Below are 13,045 nucleotides of genomic sequence, written 5' to 3'. Positions count from 1 at the left end.
CAGAGGGCATCTAAAAGAGTTTTATGGTCTAACTCCTTTCCATTTTTGGTTTCGTTTTCCGATACTGAATCTGCCGATTCTAGATTCCTTTTCTGAGCTACTGCTGTTTAGCTGCGTAAAAAAACATTTTAACAGAGTGAGAGAAGAATGAAACTAGCCCAGAGAGGTAAAAAAAATTTTACACAAAATTTTGAAAAAAGTGAACTAAGTTAAAGCGGAACACATTGTGACTCGAACTAACCGGGAATTAGCTGAAAACTGGAGAATTAGCTGAAAAACTGTCAAATTAGATTGAAACTGCCTGCAATTACCACAAACCCTTGAAAAACTATCAAAACAAACTGAAGATAATAACTTAGGGGTGGTAATTAAGAACAAAGTCCGAGTAACGGGCATCTAAATAAGGTCTTTACGAGTTTTTCCCGTTTTTATTTCTGATGTCGTTTTTGATACTGATTTTGTTCATTTTGAATTGCTTTACTGAAAACCTGCTGTCATCACTTCTGAAAAATACCCGCCATCGCTTTGCGGCTGTTAAAAAAAGCAGCTTGAAAAAGCCGCACGTGAACAAAAACAAATTGCTCGTTTAGCGAAAATTTTTTCCTACATTATTTTTACCTACATTTTTCGCCCGGTTTGAAGACATGAACAAAAGAACCACTCTCTCTTTTCTCCGCTCTTCGAATTTGTTCACTTAAACTTCCGGTTTTCTTGCTCGCTCGTATCAAGAAAAACCAAGAAGCCATACAGACTCTTTGAGTCTTAAAAAGACGCTCCACCGATACTCCTCTTCGAGTCGTAAAAAGACAGCTCCCCGAGGGCGGTTATTAATAATGTTATAGAGGAAAACGGTCAAGCAAAAATTTTGTATGACACACACACACACACGTTTACAATAATTACTTCATACTTTGTTGGAGAGTAGTATAGTATACTTAAAAAACGGAATTGTTACCAGTTTGAAATGATTTAGTATAAGGGTGAGATCCTCGATCTTGTATTCCTGTAGAATGACGAAATGTAGCAAATTTGAGGATATCCTCAGAGCACAGCTTCTGCAGTAGACGAATACTTGTGGCTTTCCGCCTGCGGTGCCCATCGCACCTCCTACAGATATGCCGGCTGTGTTGCTGAGGTGGTCCTGATTATGCGATAAAGCTGAGCTGTTCATTCCTGAAATATCGAACAATAATTAGATAGCAACTTAATGCATCCATGCTGGATGCTAATCACGATAAACTACAACAACGAATAAAGATTGACTAATTAAACATAGCCGGCAGATTGTCGAAAAATACCCCCGTTGACGCCCTTGATGCACATCGGGACTGAAACAGAAAAAGAAAAACATCGCTGGCAGATAGCCAGAAGATAACCGCAATAGCTTCGTAGACCTGCTGTCTCAAAAAGGTAAAAAAAAAGTAACATACTCAAACAAACCCTTTCTTAGCCTTTTTATGTTATATTTTGATTAAGAATATGTTTAAATTGATGCTACTTCAAATAGATGCCCTCAAATGCTCTTCAATTAGAGTAACGCGTACCCATTTTAACCTCTTTGAACTATAGTAAAGAAAAGTCAATTTTAGAGTCAGGAAGTCACTTCTGAGAGTGAGTAAGTCACGTATGACCAAAAACTTTTTTCACTCGAATGAACAAAAAAACTCGCTCCACTAAGCGTGAAAAATGACGTCACACGCAATTCAGTTGAAATTGCATGAACGATGAACGAAAAGTAGATTTGAAGCAATTTTCACGTCGTATGGTCGTAACAAAAATCTTGACAAAATAAAAAAACATAGCAGGACAAGTCCTGAAATACCATTAAAGAATTGGGTTATTTATGACCTGACAATCATTTTCTCCGCCTTAAAAGGCAAATGAGAACTGTTAGTAATGAGACTAAGCAATAAAACAACACAAGAACAACAAAAACAAGTAACACTAAAAATTCAACCTTTCTTTTTTGAAAGGACAGGATCAACATAAAAAAAACAACTACTATGATCTCAAACTGCCAACTATATTTGTCTGTTTCTCATTGGCACTACATAATATTTGATACAAAAGAAGCAAAAATCGCAATGAAACTCGCTGAAAATTTCTTGAAAAAACTTAATATAAAAGTCACAGAATGCAACAGCTACTGAATGAAACAATAAGATCAAATAACTGACTCCTCAATGGTCACCGTTGAGACCTGTCATCAATGAGACGGCAATAAGTACAACAAATACAAGCAAAACAAAAAAAATCACCAAATTTATTTTTTAAAAAATGAACAAGCGTATAACTCACAAATAGCAATAGATAAGAACTGGAATGACTTGCTTCAATTGAAGCAATTTTAGCAACCAATGAGACCTGTCAAGAGTGAGACTAAGAGTAAAGATGACAAAGTTGATAACGAAAACTCGCAAAACTCAAAAAATTGAAAAATTATTATTGAAAACAATTAGTGTCAAAGTCATAGAAAGCACTAGCTTTGGACAAAAACAAATAAATCGATAAACTTAGCACCTAATAGCAGCATTAGAGACCTGTCCTCAATGACATTAAATGATAAGACATCAAAAAGTACAATAAAATCTTGCAGAATTCAAAAAATCACTCAAAATTTTTGAGAAAAAGTAGTGTCAAAGTCATGAAAACCACTAGCTATTAAATCGAGCAACTATTTAGCTTCTTCCATGCCTCAGTAGCAACCAAACCGACCTGTCATTAGTGATACTATGTGATAAGACAACAGATAATTTTTTAAAAAGGGCTAAAAAAAATCACTGATACTTCAAGACAACAAATAAGGCAAAGTCATAAAAAGTTTAAGCTGACCATTAATGAATTTAAGCAAAGGCAAATAGGCACAATTAGAACACATATCTACCGTATGTAGTTAGAAGCACTGAAGTAGAGGAAACACTGAAAACGGTACTCAAATTGACGCACCTGAACAAAATCCATCAAAACCTCCGAATTGTTCAAATACCAATTTCTCAATGCACTTTGAAGATATTTTGAAAAAAGTCACCCCTCAAACCTACTCACCTTTTCGCTCCCTTTACTATTTCAGTGAGAACAAAATCACCACTACTTCGACTTCTCATTGACGTGAAAAAGCCAAAAAAAGCGAGAACAGATCTTAAAAAAGGGTCAGCGCACCAATACCATTCAAATTCTTTGAATTGAAAAAAAAACAAGAGAAGGCCAATAATAGCCTCGGCTATCGCTTCTCGGCTATTAAAAAGAAAAGACAAATTTACTGAATTCTTTTCTGTTTTTAGCGTCTAAAAGCTTTTTAATTTGACGTGCAGTTTTAGTTAGATTCTAAAACTATGATAGCCTAATTCTCAAGGACTTAATGACCGGGCTTTATCGGTTTATCCCGTCTCTTTTGCTCTTTCGAATTTGACTGCATTCACTGCATTGCATAATTCGATGCGTGAAAGAATTTAAAATCCATTCATCGAGTGAGTTAAGTCGGTTGGAACAGCGAGTGCGTACTCAGAAGTCAGGCGTGAAATTGGTGATTTATGCAAAACGAAAAACGTGATCAAAAGGTAAAGCGAATTAAAAACAGCAAGATAAGTCCTGACCTACAATTCAAAGAATTTTCATTGACTAAAGAAACACTAGACCTCAACCAATTATGACTGAATTGGGAAAACTAATTCCGAAAAAAATCTAAAAACTGAAAATCAATGTCAAAATGCCGCATGTGAACAAAAAAACCACCAGCGTGAAATGGAAATTCATTTCCAACAAAAAAACTAGGTCTATATTGAACTACGAATTGATTGAGAAAACCATTTATAAAAAAATCCTATCCAAAAAATTGAAAACATACCCAGCAGATTGTTGGAAAATAGCCGCCGTTGATTCCAATAAGCATGATTGGGATTGAAAGAATAGAAGATATCGAAAAAAAAAGATTTTTGTACAAAAACATTTTTTAAGTCCGATTTATTTTGATGGCATTTCGTAGTTGAACATACTTCTGTTTCTTAGAGAGAGGCTACAGGGGCTACTATCAATACCAATAAGCATAAGAGATGGCAACTAAGACTAATAGAAACGACGTTCAAATAGCGGGCATCTAAAATTGGGATTTATGGGTTTATCCCGTTTCTATTCTGACTTCAATTTTTTATACCGACTCTGTTCATTTTGAATTGCTTTGCTGCGCAACTGATGCTCAAAATCACTTTTAGCAGAATGAGAAAGAGAGAAACTAGCCTAGAGAAGTCAAAAAGATTTCACGCAAAATGTCGAAAAGGCGGCAAAATGAGGTAAAGCGGAAAAAAAATCGATGAATTAAAAAAAATAGGAGCGCTATAATAGCCGGCTGAGAAGATGAGGGCGGCTATTAATAAGAAGTAAAAATCAAAGTGAAATTGTCGCATGTGAACAAAAAAGCACCAGCGAGAATTCAAATTTCTGTTCAAACGTCGTTCTCTCACTACATTAATATTAGAGTGAAAAAATTTTATGCCGCAAAAGCACTCGCTATTTTCGCTCCGCTTCCTGTTCCGGCGTGACCAAAATTACCACTCCAATTTCACTTCAAAAATCATGAAAACGTGTGAACAGATCTTAAACGACAGCACCCCAATACAACTCAAATTCTTTGAATCATAAAAAGGAGAGCGCCTAAATAATAGGCGTTTGACAGGCTGACGGCGGCTATTCACAAGAAATAAAAAACTAACTGACGTCGGGCCACCTTTAGTACTAGCCAGCTGGGGCTTAGGGACGGTGGGATTGAGGGGGGGGTTATGAGCTCTAAAAATTAAGAGAAGCCCTTCACACCAAAAAATTGTCCCCTCAAAACAATGTTGCTGATTCGAATTGAATTCTTAGAGACTGGTAAGGCTCTAAGAAAACCCTCCAATCGTTACCAGCTAATCCGGTCTTGAAGTCAAAGTCAAAAGACAAGACAAAAATTCGGTCAAGCGAAAAATCGCAAAAAGACAACAGGGCTAAAAATAAATGCGACAAACTTCAGTTGAGAGCAAATAAACCTAAACCAACTAACGTCGGATAAAATTGCTCTCGAACGACAGGCGGATAATTTAATTCAGTGGCTGTAGCCTAGATACTTTTTCTGGTTGCAAAGGGCGGGATTCATTTACCCCTGATCTCCTGGGTACTGGACAGAAGCACTAACTACTCTGCTACCATACCGTAGTGATTTCGTATGCTACAAAAGCTTTTTTGCATCAAACCTTACTTCGGAGTCAGAGCTATTGATATCACTAAAAATGAAGAACACAAGCGTAGAAAAACTTTGAAATTTTGCAATAAAAAAGACACGTCGACAATAATTTCCTCAAAATTCGTTCGAGAGAAATTAATCAGAGTAAATTGCATCACGCAAAACTGAAGAGTGGAATATTCGAGAACAGGAGTCAAAGAGTTCAAAATTGCAGAAATTCAAAACGACCATGCAATTACGGTAAAAGCTGAAAAACATAACCGTCAGATTGCCGGAAAACAGCCGCAATAGACGCTTGTGGCCTCCCATGAAATTAAAACAACTAAAGAAATAAGAGACCCCCAGTCCTTTAATAGACCACAAGACTTTTTTTGTTTAGATTTGGACTGTCATTTTTATGCCACACATACGCTCTATAAAGAAAAAGCCTTGAGAGCTTTTTCAAAATTAATATTCAACATCACAAAATTCAAGACTCTAATACTCAATAATTAGGGCATATACGTTTGGCACTACTTAGATGCACACTATTGATCTTTACTAGTAAACGCTCGTAAAATTTAAAGTTCATTAACTGCGTTCAGAAGTCAATTTGGAGTGAAGTCACGCAACTGACCTAAAAATAGAACAAAAGATGTCACGTACACAAAATTTAACTGCAAAGCAGTAAGTCAATGAAATTGAAAAAGTCAATGGTCACACGAATCATCAATGGAGCCGACGAAATTAAAACCATAGCAGGACAAGTCCTGAAATACATAAAAAATGAATAAAAACTTAGAAGTACTCTACCCAACCAGCAGACCAACTGAACAATGCCAGCCAGAACACAGACAAAATCATCTCAAAAACAAAATCAAATAAGCGAAACAAAAGAGAATACTCATTACTAAAACTCTTGAAGCTTTTCCCCGAAACATTTCGGGGAAAATGGTCATTAAATGACTAAAAATGGTCATTAAAAGGTAAATTAATCTCTCAAAACACCTTCATCAACTTTTAAAAACTTCAACCTAAGACTAATCAAAAAACTCAAAAACTGACATATTTTAGAAAACACATGAAAAAAATGCAAAATTTATCAAAAAAATTGCTACAATTAGTGACCCGAGAAAAAGACCTTCACCAACCTTGACAAACGTCAATTTAAGGCCAATCAGAAAAATAAACTCGAAAAATGAAAAAAAAAAAACATTCAAAAATTACACAAAAAATAGCTCAAAAACTACTAAAATTGACCTTTTAACCTTAAATTGAGGCCATTCAAGCAGCTGCACCACTCTAAGCGCTTGAAGGATTACTAAAGCCCCCTTTGGGCCTCCAATGAAACTTAATACCCTCTAGACTTTACCTTTTTATCCCTTTCTGAAAGAAACAAACACGGCAAATATCCGGAAAATAGTCGCCGTTGATTTCAATAAGCATGATTGGGATTGAAAGAATAGAAGATATCAAAAAAGATTTCTGTACAAAAACATTTTTTAAGTCCAATTTATGTTCATGGCATTTCGTAGTTGAACATACTTCTGTTTCTTAGAGAGAGGCTACAGGGGCTACTATCAATACCATTAAGCATAAGAGATGGCAACTAAGACTAATAGAAACGACGTTCAAATAGCGGGCATCTAAAATTGGGCTTTATGGGTTTATCCCGTTGCTATTTCTGACTTCAATTGTTTATTCTGACTCTGTTCATTTTGAATTGCTTTGCTGAGCAACTGATGTTCAAATTCACTTTTAGCAGAATGAGAGAAGAGAGAAACTAGCCTAGAGAAGTCAAAAAAATTTCACGCAAAATGCTGAAAAAGCGGCAAAATGGTAAAGCGAAAAAAGTTTGACGAAGTAAAAAAAAATAGGAGCGCTATAATAGCCGGCTGAGAAGATGAGGGCGGCTATTAAAAACAAAATCAAAGTGAAATTGTCGCATGTGAACAAAAAAGCACCAGCGAGAAATCAAATTTCTGTTCAAACGCCGTTCTCTCACTCTACCTTAAAATTACTAAAAAGAAAAACTAGACCTAGGATGGACTATGAGTGAATTGAGCAAACCATTTTTAAAAAAAAATCAGATAAAAAATAAGAAAAAAACAAAATCAATGTCAAAATTCCGCATGTGAACAAAAAAACCACTAGCGAGAAATTAATTCAACCAAAAACTAGGCATAGAATGAGCTGTGAATGGATTGGGAAAACGATTTAGAAAAAAAATCCGATCCAAAAAATCGAAAAAAACAGTAAAAATCAGAGTGAAATTGCCGCATGTGAAAAAACCACTACCGAGAAACCGAATTTTTGTTCAAACACCGTTTTCACTCTACTTTAAAATTAGAGCGAAAAAAATTCACGCCGCAAAACCACTCGCTTTTTCGCTTCATTTCCTGTTTCGGCGTGACCAAAATCACTATTCCAATTTGACTTCAAAAATCATGAAAATGTGTGAACAGATCTTAAAAAAAGACAGCGCCCCCAATACAATTCAAATTCTTTGAATTGTAATCAAACTCTTTGAATTGTAAAAAAATAGGAGCGCTATAATAGCCGGCTGAGAAGATGAGGACGGCTGTTAAAAACATACCCGCCAGATTGCCGGAAAATAGCCGCCGTTGATTCCAATAAGCATGATTGGGATTGAAATAACAGAAGATATTGAAAAAAAAAGATTTTTGTACAAAAACATTTTTTAAGTCCGATTTATTTTGATGGCATTTCGTAGTTGAACATACTTCTGTTTCTTAGAGAGAGGCTACAGGGGCTGCTATCAATAACAATAAGTATTACAGAGAGATAACTAATACTTATAGGAACGACGTTCAAATAGCGGGCATCTAAAATTGGGCTTTATGGGTTTATCCCGTTTCTATTTCTGACTTCAATTTTTATACTGACTCTGTTCATTTTGAATTGCTTTGCTGAGCAACTGATGTTGGAAATCACTTTTAGCAGAATGAGAGAAGAGAGAAACTAGCCTAGAGAAGTCAAAAAGATTTCACGCAAAATGTCGAAAAGGCGGCAAAATGAGGTAAAGCGAAACATTTTTTTATTCGACGAAGTAAAAAAACATAGCAGGACAAGTCCTGACGTACAATTCAAAGAATTTTCATTGACTTAACAAACAACTAGACCTAGAACGGACAATGGGTGAATTGGGAAAACCATTTCTAAAAAAATCAGATGAAAAAATAAAAAAAAAACAGATCAATGTCAAAATGCTGCTAGGGAGAACAGAAAACCACTAGTGAGATATGTAATTTTTGATTCTAACAAAAAACTAGGTCCAGAATGAGCTGTGAATGGATTGGGAAAACCATTCAGAAAAAAAATCCGATAAAAAAATCGAAAAAACAGTAAAAATCAGAGTGAAATTGCCGCATGTGAACAAAAAACCACTACCGAGAAACCGAACTTTTGTTCAAACACTGTTTTCTCACTCTACTTTAAAATTAGATCGAAAAAAATTCCAGCCGCAAAACCACTCGCTTTTTCGCTCCATTTCCTGTTTTGGCGTGACCAAAATCACCAATTTGACTTCAAAAATCATGAAAATGTGTGAACAGATCTTAAAGAAAAAAAAAGACAGCGCCCCAATACAATTCAAATTCTTTGAATTGTAAAAAATAGGAGCGCTATAATAGCCGGCTGAGAAGATGAGGGCGGCTATTAAAAAGTCATTGAAAAATGTCTGAAAACACCTTAAAAAACGCAGCGCACCAATGCAATCCAAATTCTTTGGACTGTAAAAAAAACCATGATGTCCCCAATAATAGCCGCTATCACTTCGCGGGTATTAAAAATATGGGAGCAAATAAAACCAAAAACTTTTTCAAAGACAATTTAAATTAAATTCAGAAGTAGTGTAATCTGTCTCACTGCCGTCGCAAAATAACGCAGTTATCAATAGATTTGCGAATCGAATTTGGTGCAATTATTGGATCCTGGAACTTGATAAAATTAAGTTTCACAATTCTTGATGTCACGCCCCGATTTAATAATCCTAATTCAGTTACATATAAGCCGATGGAGAGAACTGACCTGAGATGGATGGATCGGTGAGCTCAGTGACAGCAGATGGGAGCTGCTGTTTAGTGTAGAGGATATTGAAAACTTCCTGGTCGCAAGTGGCACAGAAGTTGACCAGCTCCCCATGCTGTCTTCCATGCCACCTAACCTCCACTCCAGGCTTGATCCTATCTCTCACCTCCTCCAGACAGAGCTCGTTGTACTTAAGAGATTTGATAAGGCACGCTCTGCAACAAAAACCAGCCGACAATTCATAATTTATGAACATTACATTTTATGGATTATTGGTGTTTCTCCTTTTAACTTTTATAATAGTGTGACTAACTAGTAATGCCTAGTTCAAACCTCATCAGTTAATTGTCGCTATCTCCAAAAAAAGCGATGCAATCTAATATTTCTGAGAAAAAGCATCTCAGTATCAAAAACTTCGTACAATAAAATCATGTACAATAAAATCATGTAGTACAAACTTCATGCCCAGGTAGAGATTCTCGTCCGTGACTCTCACATTCCTCGCGAGATTCCACGTCAGAGTTATCATGGGTACCAGACTGCGATAGTTCTGCAATTTATTCCACTCATATCTTTCCACTGCAAGGCTGTATTGGTACCCTAAAAACATAACCGACTAACGCCGAGCGAATTGCTCTCAAACGACCGGCGAGCGGTTGGCTTCATCAGTAGCTAGCTACGGTTTAGGGAGGCTAGCTTTAGCTTACTTGAAGGGGCGTGGGCTGAGTGCGGCAGAGGCGTGGTGGAACGATGTACAGGGGGTGGGGATCGCGGGAGCGAAAAAGTGAAGGGACCGCTCATGACACCATAAAATTACGTCTCCAAAACAATTCCGCTGAATCGCATACTTAGCGCCAAAGGCGAAAGGCAGAGTCCAAAGCCGAAAGGCTCTAAGAATACTGAAGGCTCTCCGGGCGTCATCTCTATCCCGTTTTTGAGGACGTAAAGCCAAAAGGTCGCATAAAAAAGACTATCGGACTTTGTTGCTACAATTTCGTTTTAGAAAATTAAGAAATGCTAAGAACTTTGTATGAGGGCAATTAAAAACGTCGGAAAAGGTGTAAAAAGAGCGCCCCAATTGACTTCAAATACTTTGAATACGAAAAAAACTCACGATGCAATCAATAATAGCCTCCGGCTATTGCTTCGCACTATTAAAGATATAGGCTGGCTGAAACCAGAAAAATAGATTCAGTTGACAACCAATGGTACTATCGGGATTGAACCAGAAGATATTGATATTGGAAAATTTTGAAGTGACAATTTTGAGTGCAGTTTGACTCAGATTCAATAACTATACTAGATTCGGCCTCTAAACTGCACGCTATTAAGCTTAAAAAGGATACCTTAAAGCAATTGCGCTAAAGAACTTTGATAACCTAATGCAAAATGACTTTTTTTTGCTCCTTTATCCTTCACCGTATCCTCTATATTGCGTAATGCAATGAGTGAATGGAAGGTAAGTGAGGTAAGTTAGAAAATAAACGTGAAAAGGTGACCCTTGTAAAACAATGGACCTGATCAAAAAGTAAGAATTAGAAAAGATAGCAAAACAAGTCCTGAAATACAAACAGACGACATGGATTAAAACTGGGTGCAAATTGACGTAAACTGCATGAATGAAAGAACATAATAGATTTGAAATGATTGAAACCTTATAGTCAAAACAAAATCTTGAAAAGATAAAAACCAAGACTGCCCAAAATATCCCCAGCTCTCGCTTAACGGGTATTAAAAAGAAGAAAGCGAGAACAACCCAGACATTACGAGCACTCTTGACTGACATCAAAGAGACAAGCAGAGGCAGCAAAATAATGTCACGATTCTCGATGCTTATATCTTTAGAACCAACACTTTAATGCAAAAATTGAAGTAAGAACCCAACTTTATTCTCAAAAGAAGTTTATCCCGTTCTTACTGATTTTGTTTTTCGTTCATTTTAGACCGCTTTGTTGGGTAAATGCTGCTGTAAAGCAATTCGAGCAAAATGAGCGAATAAACTAGACTAAAGAATTGAATAGATTTCACGCAAAACGTTGAAAAAGCTGTGACTTAAGGTAAAGTTCCACAAGTTTTTACGCTACAAAAAATATATATTAGGAACGCGCTATAATAGCCGGCTGAGAAGATGAGGGCGGCTATAAACAACAAAAACCACGCAATTTGAAAAATCGAACCAATATGGACTTAAGTCTGAATAATTGCTTTCACACGTTAAGTGGGAGCTCGAATCTATTGCAGCCTGTTTCAGTCCTTTTTGAATAAATACCAACATGTTTAAAAAAAAATAGCTGCGTACTTTGTTCGAGAGCAAATAAAACACCAAGAAGTGACCTTCCACCTTGAATTCAGGCCTTCCCAGCAACAGCAGGACATTAGGCCCTTGAAGGATTACTTAAGTCAGCTGAGGGACTCTAATGAAACTTATGGCCATTGAACTGTTTACCCCTTTTTGAACGAAAGTTCGTAGCAAAAATGTGTGATCATATTTTACAAAAAAAAATAACAGGACACGTCCTGAATTTCAATCAAAAGAATTGAAACATGACCGGCTAACTTCGGGCGAATTGCTCTCAAACGACCGGCGAGCGGTTGGCTCCATCAGTAGCAAGCCACGGTTTAGTGAGACGAGCATTAGCTTAATTGAAGGGGTGTGAGGTGAGCGCCGCGTGGGGGGGGGGAAACGGTGGGACGGGATCTTTAGCTGTACGGGGCCCTTAAGGCCTGAACGATGCGCAGGGGTGGGGATTGGGGGGGGGGGCTGTGGGAGATCAATTACATGAGAACCCTTCATACTACAAGTATAAGTCTCCAAAACAGTTAATCACGTACTTGGACACTAGCGAAATGAAAGGCACTAAAAGTACTTGATGCCCACTGGGCGCTACCTGTTTATCGTATTTCTGAGCACAAAAAGTCTAATGGGTCAGACAAAAAATCGGTCCAGCAAAAAATCGGTCAAGAGAAATATCGCGAAAGACCAACAAGATTATTGTAATTGCTACAAACTTCGTTTGAGAACAATTAAATACGATTTCCCAAAAAATGCTAGTTAAGTCATTTATGACAAAACATCTCTACAAAATCTCAGCGTTAATGAGGGTTATAGATGATGACATCACGCCATAGAACAGCCACTGATGTGCATCATGAACAAAAGAGTTGAGAGAGAGAGAGAGAGAGATAGATTGTAAGAGATAAAACGTTAACAAGAAAGAGAAGGAAAGAAACTCAAACCCACACAGAGAGAGAGAGAGAGAAATTTTTTCCGTCATAAAGATCCATAAACTTGGAACATATTTTTGCAAAAATTTGAAAAAATTGCTAAAACTCAAATCAATAAAATATCGATAACTAGTAAAATCCATAAAATGCAAGAGCTTACTATCAAATCTTGGAGGAGGTCTCTGGGCCCTTGACGCCTAAAAATATATATTCAAAGTGTTAAAAATTGCAAATACTTTTTTTTTTAAAAAAATGCTTAAACTCGTAATAATAAAATTTTGAAAAACAACCCATTACATCTAGAAACTATGCAGTAACCTAATTTCAAACCCTAGGTGAAGTTCCTTGGCTCTTGAGGCTGGAGAAACCTAAAAAATGACAAAAACTTGAAAATGCAAAAAAAGCAAAAATTGCTAAAATTTTTGATATTAAAAAAAAATTCCACGTCCGATTAAAAATGTTCCAGTATCCTATTATCAAACCCTAAAGGAGGTTTTCTGACCCCAGAGGCTGAAAAAACCTGAATCATGACAATGCCAACAAAAACATTTAAACAATGCAAGTTTTGAAAAGCAAATT

At 36.6% G+C, this 13,045-nt stretch overlaps 1 protein-coding gene across 1 annotated transcript in view; it reads right to left on the bottom strand.

The window, feature by feature from the left end:
• LOC142339230 (histone demethylase UTY-like) overlaps positions 1–13,045 on the bottom strand; it is a 108,791-nt gene that overhangs the window by 26,360 nt on the left and 69,386 nt on the right. The window contains exons 19-21 of the mRNA XM_075389086.1: positions 9,700–9,841; positions 9,242–9,456; positions 956–1,173 (exon numbers count right to left, since the gene is read on the bottom strand). Coding sequence (XP_075245201.1) covers positions 956–1,173; positions 9,242–9,456; positions 9,700–9,841 — 575 coding nt within the window. The remainder of the gene's footprint in view (positions 1–955; positions 1,174–9,241; positions 9,457–9,699; positions 9,842–13,045) is intronic.

Source organism: Convolutriloba macropyga, chromosome 5 (assembly GCF_964194025.1).
Source record: "Convolutriloba macropyga chromosome 5, txConMacr16.3, whole genome shotgun sequence".
NCBI lineage: Eukaryota > Metazoa > Xenacoelomorpha > Acoela > Convolutidae > Convolutriloba > Convolutriloba macropyga.
Note: the sequence above shows the minus strand (reverse complement) of the source record. Positions and strands in the feature narration are given on the sequence as shown.